Consider the following 20,049-nt stretch of genomic DNA (forward strand, 5'->3'; position numbering starts at 1 on the left):
CTTAGCAGAGGGCCCAGAGGGATGCACACCTGCTCTGGTGGACAAGTTCTGGTGGACAGCTCTAGCTGCTGCAGTAACCACGGTGTCTGGCTTGTGGGGGTGACACCCTGAGATGCCAGCTTCTTCCAGCCCCCAACCAACCCTCTTGAAGGTTCCAGGGCAGCTGAATCACGGGCCTTGGATGAACCTGGGACACTAGGTTTGCTATTAGCCACAGCCCTTCTGCAGAGGAGAAAGTCTGGACCGTGAGAACAAGCATCCTACTATGGGACCAGGAGTGGGCCAACAAAACCAGGGAAGGGCAGGGGGCTCCGCTTCCTGCTTTGTTATTTGAGAAAGAGACCTCATTTCCTTTAGGCTAAAGTCAACATAGGGTTAAATTCCTCTACTAACTCAGATTCTAATAGCCAAGGGCTCCATCACCTTCCCAATTCTCCACCCTACTGGTCCTCAAGCCCCAAGAATACAATCAGTCCATTTCTCCTCATCCAATAGGCCCTAGACCATGGCCAAGCACACAGCGGAGTGCTCAGTGGATACCCACTGATGACTAGGATTTAAGACCACCTGATGTCCCATTGGCCCAGATATCCGAGGGTCCAGAGACCCATACCAGGTAGGTATATTGCATCCCGAGAAGGTCAAGTGGGAAGTTCTGCTTTTAGACGTATTCCTAAACTACACTGCCAAAGGAGGAACACCCAAGAACAAGGCAGAGAATCCCTTTCTTCACAGCCAAATGCTAAAAGTGAAAGTAACAGCATATGTAACAACCAAAGAGCAGTGAGCGGAGGAGGAAGAGGAGGCAGAGTGGGGCATATTTTAGAAGCACTCCAATTAGAGCATCGCCTGGCAGGCCTCCCTCATTTCAAATCTCCTGGTGTCCCCAAGTCTACTTCCCTGGAATGAATGCACAAAGTGTGGCATCAGCAGAACCACAGAAACCTCAGGTCTTCACTAGAGAGGAAGTTTTCCAGCAGGTTTTAAATGCAAGGCTAGAAAAGCAAATAAATGGGAAGAGTTCTGTGTTTTTTACTTAGACAGCAAGCTTTAAATGATAGAATGGCTTAAGCAAGCTTTCACTCCCGCTGACCTAAGACGTAGCATCAAGAAAAGCCATCAGGAGTCTTACACCTATTTAGCAACATCCCCAGAGACAGCTTCTGTTCTCACTGCCCTCAATCCCTTCCTCCCTTTGTAGGGATAGTTGGCAGCCACCCTCCCTGGAGCCACAGGCTATTTCTGCTGACCCTGAAAACGTGAAACATAAACAGGACATCCTGCATTTGAGTTTACATTGCATTTTCGGGTTCCCATTTCAGGTGAGGGTCTGGTGTGCCTGCCTCGTGTTCCAGTATCTTTGCAGAAGGGACCATCAGGGTCAGGCAGGCCCAAAGCCCACTCTGTGAGGGAGACAGGAAGTGAGTCAGGGATTCAACCCCCTCCCCTATACACAACCCATAGGGCTCTATTACGCTTCTACTGGATGCTGGAAAGGATGCTGGAAAGAGTTGAAACTGTGACTGGATTCTACTATAAGTGGAAACCAAAGAACCGTCTGGTCTCTCCAGGGATTTTTTTGTAAGGAGTCCTAGAAACTCAAGTCTCCTTGTCTAAATTCCTATGTGGTGCCAAAGCAATAACAGAAGGTCTCTGACTCATTCACTTACTTGACAAGTATCTGAATACCCTACTATGTACCAACCCCCCGGGACACTGGGGACCCAGGGGGCCCAGACTCCAGGACACTGACCATTCCTCCAGAAAGGGGACCATCCCACCACAAGAGCTGCCCTGCTGAGCACTTGAGTGACAGGCGGCAACATGCCAGCTCCCGGTGTGAGAGAAGTGCACAGTCTTCTTGATGTGCTTGGTAGGGTTCTGAGATCAAGGGCACAAACCACAGCTCTGACAGCTGTGTTCTGAGCAGCTGTCCATGCCAGAGATACATGTACCATCTTAGTCCTCATGACAACTCTGAAATCAGGACTTTTATTGCTTGCATTCTACTCAATGCTAAGCTGAAGGTCAGAGAATAAGGAACTTCCCTCAACCACACAGCTGGAAGGGAAGAAGCAGATCTGAGCTCCTGGGGCCCTTGACGAAGGGCCCCCGAGTCAAAGGCAGAATAGGAGATTGCTTAGGCAGCAGCGCAGACAGGCAGTGCGGCAAGTGAATAGTTTGGTCCCAGCTGGAAAAAGCAACTATGGGATTTTAAAGCAACAATAAACATCGTGGAGGATGAAGAGAAAATGTAGAACCTCCAGGGTCCAGTTAGGTCATGGTGGGGAAGGCTGCCTACAACCTGTCTATGCTAAGAGCTTGCCCACCACCAGCCAACAAGCCACCAAGAGCACACACACCTCTCAGCCTCAGCAGGGAGAACTGTGTGGTCAGAAAAACAGGCCATGCTCCAGAGGCAGGGCCCGAAACCCAGGTGGTCATGTTGGTCACCTCTGTGGTGGGGCCAATCTGCCAATTCCCTCAGAGCTGGTTAGGTGACCAGCCACCATGGTTCTTTAAGTCACTTCCTATTCCATTAAGGGCTCACTGGTACCAGTGGTATTCCCTGGAAAGAACTTTCCTGAGGTAAATACAGTGATGACTTCCCAACTCTTAAAAAAATACACACATACAGTTTCTATCCCAATCCAGACCCTCAACGGTTAAAGTATTTTAACAAAATTAACAGTGGTAGCTTTCCTTTCCAAGTAAAACTTCAGAAGCGTTTCAGTTTGAACTCAAGACACTCTTGGAACACTGGTAAAGGGGGAAAACAGGGCTCAGTCTCCAGGTGAAGCATCAAGCAATCACTCAGGTGCTTTTCTAAAACCGCCTACAGCTGAAGGGAAAACAGTGGTGGTTCCCTACAGGCCAACCCAGCATCTTGCCAGCACCAGCTTCTCCACTCCTACCCTGCACAGAGTCAGGCGGAAACGCACCCTTTGGCCAGGGGAAGACCTGAGTCCCACCACCTTCCATTCTTCTCTCTAGCCAAGAGCAAACTCTCTTGAGTTTTCTTCTTCCCAACTAGAAGTGAAACAAGACTGTCTTTCATTAGGATGAAGTTGTCCACCAAATAGCAGTGGTGTGTCAGGTTTCATGAGCAGACTAAAGAGATGGCAAGAAAGTTTCAAGATCAAGAAATCCTCACCCCACTTTCCCTTTAAGCTCTTCTGTCACCTCCACATAGAGGACTGCTGGATGTGACCATGGAAACCTATCTGTAGGGGGACGTGCCACCACCTCGGAGGGCCCAGGGGCCTCTTTCTGAGACGAGCACCCATCCTATCCATCTTGGAGCTAATAGAGCTTTCCAGCCATGAAATTAGGACAGACATCACAGAATACAACTCTGAAACTAGGTCTGGGACCTAATGTCTTGACAGGGCTCAGACTCCATCTCGGCAGGAAATTCAAGGCCACACTACCGCACGTTTCTGTGGGTTTCAGTTCCCTGTGGATTACCACATTGGCCAAAGACTTTGCTTGGGTTTTTTTCATAAGATGTTATGGAGAAACCCAAATGAGCCTTTTGGCCAACCCAATAGATGGATGTTCCAGTGATTTAACAGTTATGTCTGACTGGCCCTTAGACACAACCCACCTGCGTGGGCAATCTAGAACATGCCAGTGTCAGGCTTCCATGGGATGGACTGCCCTTTTTCCTCCAACTCTGGCTTTTATTCTTCTTTATAAAGAAGAAGGTACAAAGGTATAAAGAGGTGATAGGGATTCCTGGAGTTAGCTGAGTTCATTCTTTAAAAAGTTTTCATGTTTCTGCTTTGTGAAGTCAAAAGGTCTAGGAAGCCCTTATCTGAGCAGAGTTCCCAGCACATAGCAGATACGCAGCCCTTGTTAGACACTGAGTAAGAAGACAGTTCCAATTCCTTTCTTCTTAGCACACTGAGGACTTCTCTCCCTGACACCAGCAGCAGTTTCCCCAGGGGAGCCTTCTTTGAACCCAGGTCTGTATGTAGGATGTGGCAGTGTTTCTGGCCAAACAGACTCCACATGGTCTCCATGCAGAGCTCCTCAAAGCTATTCCTCCCCAGAGGTGTGCACCCAGGAGGTTTCAGACAAAGCAAGATGGGCCACGCCTTCAGACCTCACACCTGCTACTTGGCCAAACAGGATTAAGAAAGAGAGGTAGGACTACATCTGAAAGAACACTTGAGCTTTCCGCTCATGTTTTAAAGGGGCCCAGTCTGCAGCGAATAGAATTTAGGTGTGAAGTAAGCCTGAAAGGAACCTCCCCTGACATCTTGATCACCCCTCACTCTCCACTTAAGGAAACTGAAGTCCAGAGAAGAGAAGAAGGTGGTTCAAGTCCACGGAACTAGCTGTGCCAGGCTAGACCTGAGACACCGAGCCCAATCAGGAGTGCTGTGTTCTCACCCCGAGACTCGCAGGCTTGGGGCAGACTGCACTTCTGAGCTATAAGGCTGCAACAGTGTTTAAGGGGCTCTGCTTGTTCTTGTTCTCTTCTCTCCCAGTGGGTCATTTCTCAATTTGGGGACTGGGTCAAACACCGACAGGCTTTACTGGGACCACAGAGAGAAGGCCAAGCCATGAAACACAGGTGGATCACCAGCCTACGGCACACACTGCATGCCACCCCAGCTCAACCTCCAGAGCTGGGCACTTCCCCACCAACCCGACAGTAACACTTCACAGCTCTCTCCCACCACCCTCCCAATTCCATCCTGTCCCTGTACTTCTGTCTGTCCTTAACACACCCAGATCCTTTCCTCAGGGACTATTTCCTCCAAAACCTGACTGTAGGACGCCCACCCTTGGAGGAGGGGAGAAGCACTAGGTGAACCACTGCCCTGGCCCTCCCCTCCTGGCAGAATTGCTTCCTTTCTACCCTCAGTTCAGTTCAGTCGCTCAGTCGTGTCTGACTCTTTGTGACCCCGTGGACTGCAGCACGCCCGGCTTCCCTGTCCTTCACCATCTCCTGGAGCTTGCTCAAACTCATGTCCATCGAGGCTGTGATGCCATCCAGCCCTCTCATCCTCTGTCATCCCTTTCTTCTCCTGCCTTCAATCTTTTCCAGAATCAGGGTCTTTTCCAAGCTTTTCTACCCTGCGAGGGTCCATTCAGGGCTAGATTCTGTGTCACCACTCCCTACTAAGCCCAGCGGTGCTATTAGGGAGACATTTTAAAATTAAACTGAAGCAAAATTAATTTTATTTTCTGAATTTCACTACAGTTCCTGAAATACCTGAACAAAGCATAAGGCTTGGTCCTCAGAGCAAGCTGGAGGCCCCAGTCACCCAAAGGAGTAAGTGAGGACACCCAGGTTTCACTTTTAGAAAGAAAGAACCCTCAAGATATTAGAACCATGATCCCATGAAGGAAAAGACCGAGTTTCTCTGCATCTAGGACTTTCTGACTCAGAGAATTTCTAAGGCCAAGATACAAATGTGTGTGGTCACTGACAAGTGAAGGACCAGACTCTGTGGACAGATGGCTTCTCCAAGCCTTGGGGGGCTCAGGTGGGCTGCTTCCTTCACCCAACAGCACCCGCCTGGCTCTGCTGCAGTTTTCCCAGGTCCTGGACCCAGAGCCTCTTAAGCCCTCCCTCCCTGGAGCCTGTGCCCCTCTCCCTCCCCAGGGGGCTGGCAACAAGATGAGGCCCAGGAGCCCCACAGCAGAAGCCACAGCAGTGGAGGCAGAAGGACAATGGCCCTGGCTTGCAGGACAGAGAACCAGAGCCCCCACACAGGGGGCCTGTTGGAGTCTGACACCGACAAGGCATTTTCTTGTCTCTGAATGGGAGACGAAAGAGACAACCCACAATCACAGAGAACTAATCGAGCAGATGATTGGGGCCTGGCAGAGCTGATGCTGCCAAGTTTCCCCAAAATGGAAATCAGAGCCGTATTTACAACGCCTGGCCTAATGTCCTGATTACAAGGATGGGAAATTTCCTAGAGAAGCATAGATTATTTAGCAGCAGAGGCATAAATAAAATAGATATGTAAATGCTAAATTAAGAGGAAGAAGAATAATGGTTTTCTGTGAACTCATAAATGTTTATTTTCCTGGGTCGCAGAACTTTTCAGAACCAATTAAAACTCTGTCAACAATGATCTGAAAATACCAAAGGGGCGCACAGTACACTAGCTGGTAGAGTAGGTTTGCCAAAAACGGCAAGAGAGGAGGAACATCCGAAGATGGTGGCTTCCCCGTCAATGGATTATAAATGAAAACAAGACCGCCAAACACAGCACCAGCCCAGCAGTCGTGGTCCCCAAAGCAGCCGGGCTGGGCGCTGGGGCCAGAAGCCCCAGCTTCTGGTGGGACACCAGGGTGGGAGGCACAGGTGATGGTGAGGGCATGAGGGTGCAGGCTGACCTCTGGATGGCAATCACCAGGACAAGCCAGGGTGCGACCCAAGATTCAGATCTAAGTTTACCTGTCTGCCTGCTTGCTTGAAAACACGTGAAAATGACTCAGACCCAGGCTGTATCAATTTACCGGCCCCCTCACCTACCTGCCCCTGCCTCCTCTCCCCCAAGCCAATTTCACGGCAAGCTATTTCCCAGCATGACTGCAGCCTGTGTGTTTCTCTCCTCTTCCTGACTGCAGTCAACATCATCCTGTTAGCAGGAAGCTTAAAAAAAAAAGGCCAGGGTTCATCACCAACTGGATTCTCCTTCTTGAATGTGTACATGGGAGAGGGAGGCTGTGGGATGCCTCCAGGGCTTTTCTGCCCACTGTCCTCTGGGACTGGAAGTATTAGGGCCTGTTCACAAGCACACTGAAGCTCAAGAGACCCTGGACTGGAGTACGTACAGCCCACACAGTCTCTAAAGCCAGCTCATCCAATGTCCCTGGGACTTGGAGTACTGTCACCATCCTTCACCCTGGAAATTACGAATTTATTCACATATGTAGATAGGAGATTGCAATCTACTGATTTTCCCGAAAAAGCTAACATCCATACCCTCTGACACAGAGTAATCAGCAGCCAGCCAGAGGTGAGAGCTGGAGGAGCAGAGAAGAAGCCTGCCCCTACCAGAACCACCCCTGCAGCAGATGTCTCATATAAGGGGTGCCATCTACATCGACAGAGGATGAGATGGCTGGATGGCATCACTGACTCGATGGACGTGAGTCTCAGTGAACTCCGGGAGTTGGTGATGGACAGGGAGGCCTGGCGTGCTGCGATTCATGGGGTCGCAAAGAGTCGGACATGACTGAGCGACTGATCTGATCTGATCTGATCTACATCCCAGTGCCCCACACCCAGTGAAAGGTGAAAGGCCCATCGCACTTTCTTGCTAAAAAGTGGTACACCCAATCTCATCTTCTTTGAAAGATAGTCAGTGATAGAGTTTGGCACCAGGGAATGCTGAGGAAGGGCGATTCCACAGAATACAAACATAAAAGCTGTACACAGGTCTGTGCTTCAGGTGAGGCCTAGAAAATGCTGAGTACCAGCCTAGACCCTGTCTGGGGTCCCCCAGGAAGGAGGGAGCTGCCTTTCTCTTCCCACAAACAGAATCAGGGGCTGGAGTGATCCAACTAATCTTCCCCATCCATCAATCAAAAAGAAGTTGGGGGTAGGGGGTGGGGCAGACCATCACTAGAAAGGGGGAGGGGAGCCTGGTCTTAAATTAAATCAAATGTACAAGGACGCTTATTAAGGGAGAAAAATGTTTTTTAGGTTAATGCTCAGTCTTAGCAGCCTGAGTCCTCTTGAGTGCCCAATCAATGTAGAGAGAAGCCAGATCATTGAACTTCTCTAAAATTCGAAGGTGTCCTCCCAGGGAGAGCAGTGCAGTCTGAGTCTGGGGCCAAGTCTTGCAGAAAGGGGAAGGGCAGATCAGCCCCGGTGGGACCCTGCTCTCTCAGGCTGAACCCTGGGGTCAGGGAGGACGGGAAGCATCCTGACTCTGATACCACTCCTATATATCTTTCTCCTCAAAGATCCTTGTGTGACTTCACACACACTAAAAAAAAAAAAAATGGTGTCTGACCTCAAAGCACATCTCTGCTCTGTAAGCACCAAGGCATACAAAGCTAACAATTCTAAATGGAACCAGTATCAATATTTACAGTTATTTAGTGCGTGACTAGAAACTACAGGGAAGAGCAATTTAGGAAAAGTTCAGTAATATCAGGAAGCAGGCAAGAAGGCTGAATAATAGCCACCATCCAATCCCTCCACCTAGCAAGCGATGGCAACACTGTATCCAGGGCTCAAAGGGGGAGGGAACCCTCCCACACAGGCCTGCCCCTCAAGAGGGGGTGTCACTAGAGACTGTTACCACACCCCTTCTCACTTTCCTGGTTCCCCCCATTATAAAATTCTACCAATATTGATTTTTACTACTGTATCTATCTTGGCCAGAGTATCAGGGAAAAGAGGAAAATATAACTATTTCGGAATTTCAATAAGTTGTATCTCTTCGAATTGTTTCCTGTATATTCAGGATTGCATTAGTATTCTAGACCATGTCATGCCACTCAGCTCTTATTAAACAGGCACTCCACCCAGCTACATTTCTTTTTTATCTACGTTTGTAAAATGGTAAACTCCTTGAAGCTATTTCAGCTTCAGTCTTTGTACATAAAACAATATTTTAACAAAATTCATATTCATTATAATTGCTTTAAAAATGTGCAAGCACACACAATTGGTCATTTAATCCTTGTTCACCCTTAGGACACTTGAGTAATTGGCATAATAACTTGAAAGGCAAATCAAATCTCATTAATGCTTTCCAAGTACTTCAAAAATCTCAAGTCAATGAATGTTTTGGGAAGTACTCCTATCAGGAGGAAAACACACAGGGAAACATTTTACCATTTAGTTATTTATTTATTGAGTCTCAGGAAACTGTTGGTTTTGATTCTTCTAGAAAATAAGACTGCCTGAGGAAACTGCTAGAGGAGTTTAATATGGTTTGTGAGGTGAGCTCTGGATATATTAAGAGCTACGGTTCAAAGAAGAAACTACCCAGACCCTGTAACACACAGGACTATCTTGGATGTTGATAAGGTACAAGCATGGCTCAGCCCACAAGCTGCTTACAGGTCTGCTGGGAGGGACCATTCATGCCCCCATCGGAAATGAGCCTTCAGCACAGGGAGGTATTAAAAGCTCATTTAAATACATGACAGTCTAGTGTGAAATTGAAAGCACCAAGGTGACTTCATGACTAGTACCAAATGTTGAATAAATATCGACTGACTGAAAAACTCAATAAGCCTCTGTAAAGAAGAGAAAGATAAAGAAGATGGCTTCATTCTTATGCTAAATAAAATTTAAGAGTTAAAAAGAAAAAGAGATAGGAAAGATTAGGAGTAGGAGTTCAGGGAGGGAGAGATCAAACATGATCAAGAGTGGTCAAAGAAGATTTTAAAGAAAAGGTAAGAACCAGAGCAAGGCCTTGGAGGAGTGGCTGATTCAGACTTGGAAAAAAAGGTAGGGAGGGAACAGGAGGACCCTAACAAGTGAGGGCACAGTGGGACCATGCATCAAGTGTGATCAAGGTCAGCCAACTAACCAGTTAACAATGTTGGACAATACATGTCTTGCCCTCTCTAAACATTCACAGAGGTTGTCCTATGTCCTGGGCCCATTCACATCCTCATCATCTCATTTAAAAATTAGCAGAAGCAGACTCAACAAGCACTCAAAAAAACTCAGACTACAGCAAAGAGAACTGGAGGGCTAAGGCAGATGTTTCTGCCTTCCAGAGCCCACAGAGGCATCACTTCCTTTCCCTGAAATTCCCAAAGCTGGATGACAATGGCGTCTCTGGGGCTCTATCCTAAAAAGGCAAGCAGGGAGTACAACAATACCCTCAAGCAAAAGAGCCTCACTTCCTCAGGATGAGCAGCATCTGCTTTTTCTTGTTGGTATACAGAGTACTAGGGTGTTAACAGCTAAAATAAAGAAGCCTTGGGTTGATATCAACTTACCTTCAATTTACCTCCCACTAAAACCCACCTTAATTAGCTTGACTGTTTTAACTAAAATGAGCAATTTAAAACAGTGGGCCAATGAGCTCCAACAGTAAGAAGACTAAACACACCTTGCTGTGTGTTTGCCTATTTGCTTTTCTAGTAAATATTCAACAATATATTTATAGGATTTAAGTGATCGTTTTCCCTCTGTATGAGTACGAGTGTAGTGATTAAATGGTTCCCATTGGGAAATGCCAGGCTTGCTGGCAAGTCAGCCTTCAGACTCTTTCAAAAGAGCATTACGTTGCATCCTTCATGGAGCTAGATGGGAGAGATAGTGTTTCTATTTAATCATCTGCTCACCACAAAGGGAAGCCACACTAACTTCAGCAGGAAAAGTGTGTGCATTAAATTACTTCTGAGGCTCCCTGAAGAGTAAGGCTTGTAGGTTTGGGACTGCATTACAATTAAGTAATAATGAAAGAGAAATCATGTCTTTTGATCAAATAATGCATTAATCCTACCATACACCAGGTATCGCTGTTCACTCTCCAGGTAATGCTGACTTTTGGGGGTGACTGTGTTGGGAAGATCTCCTGCAGAAGGGAAAGGCTATCTATCCACTCCAGTATTCTAAGTTGGAGAATTCCATGGACTGTATAGTCCATGGGGTCGCAAAGAGTCGGACATAACTGAGCAACTTTCACTTTCACTTTCTTCCTTATTCCACAGGACGCAGGCAGAGTGAAGGAAAAGGGGGTGCATCTTGGAAAACAATGGTTATAAAGATGCCCTGGAAAGCTCTCAGGTGAGAATTAGTATTCACCGAATCATCAAGGAAATCCTAGGTAGGTCTAGTCATTTCTTAAGGTTCAGCATGTACAAAACATTTTTGGCAGGAAGTCTACATCCCTCACAAGCCCCCAGTTCATGCAGCCCACTACCTGAGCGGGTGCTGTTTAGGACTCCTCTTCACCACTTCAGACCAGAGTTCACTAAGCAATTAGCAGGATGGCGAGACTCTCCCAGGAGGCATTTGAGAACAAGTTTTTCAAGCACTTTAGAAGCATTTATATATACCTAACATGCCATTAATCATTCTTATCTGTTCATTAAGGCCGGCTCCCTCAGGACTTCCACCCGCCAGTTCTTACTCCGCCTGGTTCTTTTATCTACATAGCTGAAAAGGAGTCTATTTCCTTTAAAACATATTTTATAATTAAAAGACTTCATTAATTTACAGGGGTGTGTTCCACCGATGAGTTGGCACTTTCAGAGTACTATTAAACATACACAGAGGCCATTCTCAGGAGGGTCTGCGGAGAAGACAAAACATGCAACCACAGCTTGATTTAGGGATACATCTTCAACACTGGAGAGATTTTAGACCATTGTTATAGCATCATATAAACCTCCAGTCCCTATCAACACACATGGCTTCCTTCTGTCCCCTACTGCAAAGGGAGCAGGGTTTTCACTTCCACTGCAATCTACTTGATATAAACTACAGGCATAAAGGAAATCAGATACTGTAACAATCAAAAGCAATGAGTTTTAAATGTCATGTCAGCTGTGACGTGACTATACCTCTGCCGGGGACTCTCCCACACCCATGTTCCATCCTCTGCTGGCTCCTGGGTTCATCCATCCTAGTGCAGCAGGCAGGGAGGCTCCAAGCAGTGTGAGATGCAGCCAAAAGCCTCCTGGTCTCATTTTGTTGAGTCTGTTGAGAAAATGACAAATGCCCAGTACTGAGCACTGCAAAATGTAAACAAGTCAAGGGGTAGTGAGTGAGTGAGTACTTGCTCTCCAGAATCAGATAAACGTGAGTTTATATGCTGGCACCAGGTCTTCTGGTTTACCGTGGAGAAGTTACACTACTTTGGAGCCTTAGTTTACTCATCTCTAAAGTGGGGTCAATAATATGTACCCAATAGGGCTGCTGTGAGGGCTGAAGGAGGCAGGGTTGGGCACACAGTAAAAACTCTAAATGCTGACTGGTATGCAGAAACCCATTTGAAATACACCTGTCACTACATCTGTAAGAACAAGTGAGGGTGGAAAGGCTGAGACACCACTGATAGGTTACCATGTGTCCATGCTTCAGTTTCTGCAGACAGCATTTGCAGTTGGGCACACAGTAAGCACTGGTGAGAAATCATGTTAAATCTGTAGTATTCCTGTTTGTAGCTGAGGACTCAGTTAACAAGACAGTGAACTTCAAAACATTAAGGGGTCTACTATTTTCATTTCTGTTCTAAGACCAAACCTTCTTGTAGTAGAATTCAAGCATCTACCAGATAACAGGATTTCAGTAACATTTAAGATGTTTTATGAGACTCTCTTTAGTATTGTCTAAAATACTAGAGGACAAGAAATGGGCAATTGAAAGTAGTAAAAGAATTACATGGATGAAAAAAACACAAAGGATCAGCTGTAATAAAAATTCAACGTCCTAATATATGCTGGGCATTGTGTTAAGAGGACAAAGACACAGATTGGTGCATTTGTCCAATTAGCTGTCCTTTTTAAGGTTTCCACTGTGAACATATTCCAGCCTTAATTTCAATATCTCTGAGAAACATAGCCAGATAGAGCTCATCATGCAGTATTTACAACTCTTACCCAAGGAAACTTTAAGGGTTATTGATTTCTGTGAGCACCACACAATTTAGTGCTTAATTGCATGTGGTCCACACTGCCTCGTGCTCATGGCCGCAGAGATGAAAACACAGAGTGCCTTGGAGGCCCAGCACCCACTGTGAGGTGGCTCAGGGCTGGTCCAGAGCAGGTGTCCCAGTCAGAGATGATGAGCTGCTGGAGAGACCTTACAGCCTGTTTGAAGGATCCACCCATGCTCACCCCCAAAGCCAACAGCTTAGAAGGATCCCTGTGCTACACAAGGAGAGGGATCAAATGATCACTAGGGCTGCTGCCAGGCTGCGAAACAAGTACACTGCCTGCCACCTTCCAGGCTTCCTTTGGCTGCCTTCCACACCCCAATAAAGCTGCCGTTCCAGACTTGCTTTATGTTCCCAACTTGAGACAGAAATGCCCACAGCAATGAGGAGCTAGACTGAAACTTGTGGGCATGTAACACTGGCCTATGAGAGGCGAGGTTATAAGTTATGGCTATCTTTTAAGGGAAGGTATCTTTTTTTTTTTTTTTTTAAGGAGTCCACAGGCTCCTACTCCTACCTATGTTTCTTCAGCCATTCATCTTGGACATCTGTAGGGAAAGCTGGAGCTACCAGGGAAAGAGTCTGGGTGGCCAGTAAATACGATGTGACAGTCATGGTCTCAGCGCCATCTGCACCAGCTCCCACCTCTGAAGAAGGCAGAGCAAAGTGGAACCGGTACAGCAGCTACCTGGGAGAAGGCTGCAGTGTTAGCAGCAGCCACCCAGCGCTATGTTCCCCATCTGGGGCTCGAGCTAGGGTGTGTGTTCTTACAGGGAGGGGGAGGAGGGAAAAAATCACATTCAGGACTAAAAGAGAATAAAAATGACTTTCCCTAATTGCAACCAATTTTTCTAAAAATAAATAGGTTAACACCCTACTCTCCATAAATTATTCTCCTCTGAACACAGAGCCATGTTCCAGAGACTGCAGAAAGCAGCTACTCGGGTTTTGGAATTTTGTTTTCTTCAAACAAGCAACAGTAATTCAAGCGGGAATGAGAAAGACACTGCTTCCCACTCTACTTTTATTCATCCTTCCCTATTTATCCACCATCACACACACAGTGCTCATGGAGTAAGCATACATATCAAAGGTCCTGTCTCCCTTTTCATGCCTTCAAGCCTAAATAAACTAAAAAACAGCAAGATAGTCAAAACTTACTCTAGATAACTTACAGATGTCAATTCCTGGAGTTATAAAATATTCAAGCCACAATATCGAGTATTTAGTTTTCAATTTGTCTAGTAATCCAAGACCAATTATTTTGGATGTTTTATTATTAATGAATAGCATCAGAATAAACTCTGTTCATTTCAATTGTTTTGGAAAGCGCCAAATCACTTTATTTAAGAGGGTGTATTCAGACCTCTGACATTACCCAGCTGCCCTGAGCTGTTTCAGCAACCTGAGCTGCAGCATTGCTGCACTTGGAATCATCTCTGGTTTTGTCTAGATCGTGTTGAGGTTCCCATAGGATTTTACTGGATGACAGGGAAACATGAGCCAGACCAACTCCTGAAATATTCCTAGGTAGTACTCTTGCCTGGAAAATCCCAGGGATGGAAGAGCCTGGTGAGCTACAGTCCATGGGGCGCTAAGAGTCGGACACGACTGAGCGACTTCACTTTCATTTTTCACTTTCATGCATTGGAGAAGGAAATGGCAACCCACTCCAGTGTTCTTGCCTGGAGAATCCCAGGGAGCGGGGAGCCTGGTGGGTTGCCGTCTATTGGGTCGCACAGAGTCATAAACGACTGAAGCGACTTAGCAGCAGCCTCTCTGTAAAGTTTATTTCAGCTTGGCCACCACCAGATCAAACTTCATTTGCACGGCAGATGCGTCTGAGATGTCATTTTATACTCAGGGTGATTGACAATTCATTCCATCTACAGCAGCAACAGCCTTAAAATTTACAACTCAAGTTTTATGACAGCTCAGTTCATAAAAAAAAAGAATTAATACTGGGTCTAAATCAATTTTGATGATCTGTCTAATAACCAAATAGAGATTATCTATTTGGTTAACACTTATATAGCAATTACTATGTGTCAGGCACTGTTCTAAATGCTTTATAGGTACTAACTCATAACCCTCACTGCTATTCCATGAAGAGGGCAAGGATTAGCTCCTAGTTAGATAACAGAGGAGATGGGTCACAGAGAGGGTTAAGCACCCTGCCAAGGCCATGCGGCAAATAAATGACAGAGCTGGGACTCCAAACCAGCCAGGTGGACGCGGATCTATATTCAGACCTTGTCCACTGAGGCCTCTTGATACTTAGCAATATTTCATTTGGATGAATGGGAGTTTTTAGTATGATGGGGAAACATCTACGTAGAACAAGATTGGAAGCCCTGAGCCCCAAGTCTCTCCTGTGAAAGATGCCGAGACCCTGTTCCTCCAGCTTCCATGGCTCCAGCAAGGCCAGAGGAACAGAGTGAGGGGGAAGTCAAGCTTCCCCCTGCCCCACACTCCACCTGTGATGAGGCCACACAGCACTCTCTCCTCAGCCCTCATCACTGCTGTCTTTATTGGCCTAGAATGAATGTGGCTGAAATAAAAAAAAAACCATGAGGAGATGCAAAGGATGCCAGGCAGCAAGGGTGCCCTTCAGCTCACTGACAATGCCAGTCAGCCTGGTAGATGGTCACTTTGAGGAAAGAGGATCTGTTGAAAGATTAACTACTCCTCAAATTCAAATAGCGCTACTGGCCCTCAGACAGAAGAACATACAACAAGAATCTCCCCATCATACAAGTAGGAAGGTATCACCAATAAGATCACAAACCCTCTTTTTCAACCTAGAGCTTCTTTTGAAATCACTTTAGGTTTATAAGCTTCATCCAATCCATGCTAGAGTCCCAAGATTGGTTATAAATCTACCTGAGATTGTTCTCATAAAAGATCTGGGACTATTTCTCCTTTCAAACAACTTATAAAACACAATCACTTGATATTTAAGACATCTCGTTTCCAAGGAAAGTACTTCACTGCTTCTTCTGGGGTTTCCCACCTGAGCCTCATGTTTCCACATGCTCATGAGAATCAGGCACCAAAGGCCTGGAAGGTGGAAAGGTTCACCCAATATATAAAGCCAACTCAGTGGCCAGACCTAGACTAACACTGGAGCATCCTGACCCCCCAGGCAACTGCTTTGTTTCTTATATCATCTTAAATTTACGTATGGAATATGTATGCATTAGACAGACTGATTTTGCTTTTTTTTAAGTTATGGATGAGCCCTATTTCATCTTGCTATTTCACCTTGCTGTGAAAACCACAGATTTCCTGGTGTTATAAGCTGATAGCTGTACTATTATTTATTTGTATTTAAAACTATAGAGGTAACATTCCAAATACTGACTTGATTTCTGAAGAAACTGGAAAAACCATGACCAAAGAAGGCAAATGGTCAGGGAGAAATAGATATGAATACGTAAACTCCAAATCTGCACCACCAGAGAACATACAGTGGCATGCAACCTGTCTTTACTGAACAGGGTCAGAGGCCAAGAGAGAAGCACCAACATAAACAAACTTCTCTTTCCTCCTCCAGGATCCAGCCCTGTTTGGGAAGAATTGGGGAAGAACTCTGACCCTCAGAGCTCTGGGGGAGACTATTCCCTGGTTTGTTCTCTCTCGTCTTTTCTCTCAGAATATGGTGACATAACAGTCCAGACATTATGGAGTAGTCACGCAGAAACGGCTCCTCTTTGTCACAGACAGGACCAGAAATTACAAAGATGATTTGGCAGAACTGAGCAACACCATCCAGCCTTGAAGAGGATGGTCAGGTTTGTGACTTCGAGCCTCCTGAATTTCTATCCTAATTGAAAAGTGTATGCTCTAGCCAACTGCTTTTAGGTGTACTGCCTTTTACACATGTGATGTTGGCAATCAGCAACACACACCAAAATCCTACAGTTCTCTCTGCATGCTTGCCCCATGCTCAAAGAAAAAAAACACATCAAAAGCCCAAACTAAAACCAGGAAGCTATCTGCTAATTTCTTTTGCAAGGCTTAAGACTGCAGTTTTGATTGGTGAGTCTTTTAGGAAAAAAGAGAGGGGTTCAAACTTCCTAGTTTCTAGAATACCAATCCAAGGAAATTAGGCATGGAAACATATGAAGGCAACAATGAAGCAAGCCATAATGAAGTTATATTGCATTCCCCAGTAATTATCTACTCTGTCTCTTTGGTTAATTGTTCCTACATTTGATAAATTTGATATCTAAATTAGCCTGTGTGTAAACCTATGACACTCCTATTTACTATGAAGCTAACATATAGAAGCCTCAACATTCAGATTATACTTCTGGAGTACCATGTTCTCTCCACTGTAGTTGTGTTTTACTTGAAGTTGCGTGCCTTGTGTTATGCACCAAGATAGAAAATGTAAACAAAGATGTGCTCTTGAAATAACTGCCTAATTTGATTAACTAGTAAGCACACAGCATCACAAGAAGGTTGAGTTTGCAAAAAAATACCAAAAAAGGCAAAGTAGCAATTAAGGAGATTTTTAGGAAATCTTGACTAGTCAGTGCCAATTTCTGAAATATAATGTTGTCAAACAAAAGATCACATCATGAAGATCACTAAAGGGGTGGGGAGCAGGGTGTGAGGGTGGGGGGAAGCCTGCAGCCCTTAGGAGGAGAAGAATCTTGAATGACTGGCAGATCAAGGTAGAAAAATTCAATCTATCCCTCCCTTAACTACCTCCAGGACACAGCCAAAGGGATAAAGGTTCTCCCGGTACCCAGAACAAGCTGCCCCTCTCTTGGGGGGTGAGGGGTGGGGGGGAACCTTCCTGGAATTAACAATAATAGAAGGTGGGCAAAAAAATTGAAGAGAGGAAAATCCAGTCACTTTTATTAAGCAATTCATATTCATTACATCAAAAACTATTTTCTTACACTGACCTTTGCTCTGTCTGAAGTCTTTGGAGAGAGGGCTGTCTTTTTTTATACAGGATGGGAAGAAAGTGAACATTCATCTGAGTGTGTTTAAACAGAAATAATCTAGTAATGTTGCAGTGTCTTCTCACAAAACTAAGATGGGAAGCAGACATGGCCCTGTAAGGCATCAGCTCAGGTCTTCCATGAGAGCTACTGCCTAAGGACTGTTGGGAGATGCCACATCCCTCACTCCCCTGACGTGTCCTTCCCAGGTGAGCAGATCCACCTGACCATTGCCCAGACCCACGGCCTGTCTGGATCATTCCAGGATTAAGTCATCTCTCGCTTTCCCCTAACCCTGATGGTAGGAAAATAATTCGAGACTTTCCAGAAAAGTCCGAATTTCTACCTGACCCCTTTTCTCTCCTCATGTATCGTGAAATGGGCACATTTTAGGGTGCACATTTTTAGTGCCACGTCCTACTAAAATTCTGTTTGGCCCAAAGAATGTGGACGGACGTCTGTGTCTCAGGGGCCCATCTAGTACAATTTCTGGTGCACAGGTTTGCTACAAATTCACGAAGGGAACAGACCAAAGCTACTGGCGTTGTTTTCCGCTCGCCGGAAACCTCGGCGGAAGCGACACCTAGAGGGAAGCGATGGCGAAGCTGCGTAAGCGCTATTCATCAATGTCGGCGACAGTGATCAGGAGCGAGGTCTGCTGGACAGCGCACGGGGGACCAACTCTGGGCTAGACGCAGACCTAGGCGGCCCAACGCTGCCTTGTCCCGAGGAGCTTACATAGACGGACAAGCGGCACGGGATGCTCGCCGCGTTCCGGGCATGGTGAGAAACCCTACTGCTTCCAGCAGGTTTCTGCTCCTGCCGGAGGGGTGGGTGCCAAAGTCCTCAGGTGGCAGGCCTCAAACGAAGGCGCTCGGGGCACCCCTTTGTCAGCTGAAGGCAGTCCCGAAGGCTCGCGCCAAGCTCTCCTCGCTAAACTCGAGGGGACACGCGCTCCCAAAGCGGAGCGCGCTCTGCTCGAGTCGCCTAGGTACCCCCGAAACTTGGAACACGTTTTGTGCTGGCGCAAAGACGGGCGGGAGATCACCCATATTACAAGCTCTTAGGACCAAGCGCGGTGCTTGAACATCCCCTAAACAAACTGCTTGCTACTGACTCCCCAGCAAGTAACACCGGCGCTTGCTTGGAACAGCGACCGGCCGAGCGGAAGGGGAGTAGCGGGCTGCCCGAGCCGAGCGGGGTCCCGGGTCTTTCCCCACCTCCTCCGCGGAGGCCAAGCGCTCAGTCTGGACGCGGCGGCCCTCCGGGTTGTGAGGGCCAGGCCCGGGCGCCGCGGGCCCTTTGAGCTGCAGCGAGCAGGTGCCAAGTTTCCCCGCAAAGCTGGAGAAAAGAGGTAGTGAGGACGCCCGCCCCACGCCCCACGCCCCAGCCCCGGGTCAAGGGCACAAGTCCGAGCCCAGGTGCAACCGCGCTCCCCGAGGCCGCTCGGGATCCAGAGCCCAAGATCCGCACCTGCAGGGACTCGGAGCCCGGCGCCCGCTGCGGGCTCGGCCCGAGTGGTTCTGCGCGGTGCTCCGCGCCAGCCCGGTCACTCTGGTCCCCATTGAAGACTTGCTACATGCCTCGGCGCCCCAGCCTTTACCCCGAGTCCTGGCCCCGATGGGGGTAGCCCTGCCTAGCCCGGGTGAGGGGGTCCCGTGCCCGCCTCCCCGCAGGCGGGCAAACTTAGCTCACCCGGAGCGGCGGTGAGGACAAGCAAGCACCCAGCCGGGCCCTGCAGGCAAACGCGTGGCCGCGGGCGCACGGATCCCAACGGGGTGCAGGGGGACCGGCTGGCGGCGGTGGCGGCTTGGCACCCTCCCCACGACCGCTCCGAAGCTGCGCTGCGTACCTGAGGCGGCCGGGGCCGAGAGGAAGACCAGGTGGCCGGACTCGGCGGGCAGGAGGGAGCGCCCCGTGGTGGCAGCGGCGACCCGACCCCGTGTCCTTCGGTCTGTCTCCCTGGCTGTCAGCGGGTCCTGGGCGCGCTGGAGGGCTGTCGCGGCTCCGCTCTCTGAGCCGCCGCTGCCCGCTGCTGTAGCACCGCCGCGGCGGCTGCCCTATTTCTGCCGCCAGGACCGGAGCCCGTGACGTCACCCTCCCGGCCCCGCCTGCCCAATCGCCGCCACCTGTGCGCGCCGCCCGCCCGCAGCTCAGACCCGCGCGGGGCCCGTGGCAGGTGCGCGGAGCAGCCGGGCGCGCACTCGGGCTGGGAGGGCCCAGGCGCTCCGGGGCGATCTCTGCAGCCGCAGAGGGAGGGGGTGAGCTCCCCTCCCTGGCTCTGTGGATCCCTGCAGGCAACGAGCCCTCCCACCGGCCGCCCCCAAAACACCCCTCCTCTCCTCTTTTCTGGCTCTTTTCCCGGCGGGGCTCCCTAAAGCTGTGCTCTCAAGATGCGCGGCTGCTCTTAATCAGCTGCCATAGCTTGTGCAGCTCAGGCGGGCCGGTACACCGCACCAAGAGAGCTGTCACTGGAGGCAAAG

The 20,049-nt window shown here is 48.0% G+C and overlaps 1 protein-coding gene across 1 annotated transcript in view; it reads right to left on the bottom strand.

The window, feature by feature from the left end:
• Positions 1 to 19,689, bottom strand: part of FSTL4 (follistatin like 4) — a 435,848-nt gene extending 416,159 nt beyond the window's left edge. Inside the window, exons 1-2 of the mRNA XM_005890418.2 lie at positions 19,419 to 19,689; positions 11,515 to 11,650 (exon numbers count right to left, since the gene is read on the bottom strand). Coding sequence (XP_005890480.2) covers positions 11,515 to 11,640 — 126 coding nt within the window. The 5' untranslated portion in view covers positions 11,641 to 11,650; positions 19,419 to 19,689. The remainder of the gene's footprint in view (positions 1 to 11,514; positions 11,651 to 19,418) is intronic.
• Positions 19,690 to 20,049: the final 360 nt, after the last annotated feature.

This window comes from Bos mutus, chromosome 7, assembly GCF_027580195.1.
Source record: "Bos mutus isolate GX-2022 chromosome 7, NWIPB_WYAK_1.1, whole genome shotgun sequence".
In the NCBI taxonomy this organism is placed as follows: domain Eukaryota; kingdom Metazoa; phylum Chordata; class Mammalia; order Artiodactyla; family Bovidae; genus Bos; species Bos mutus.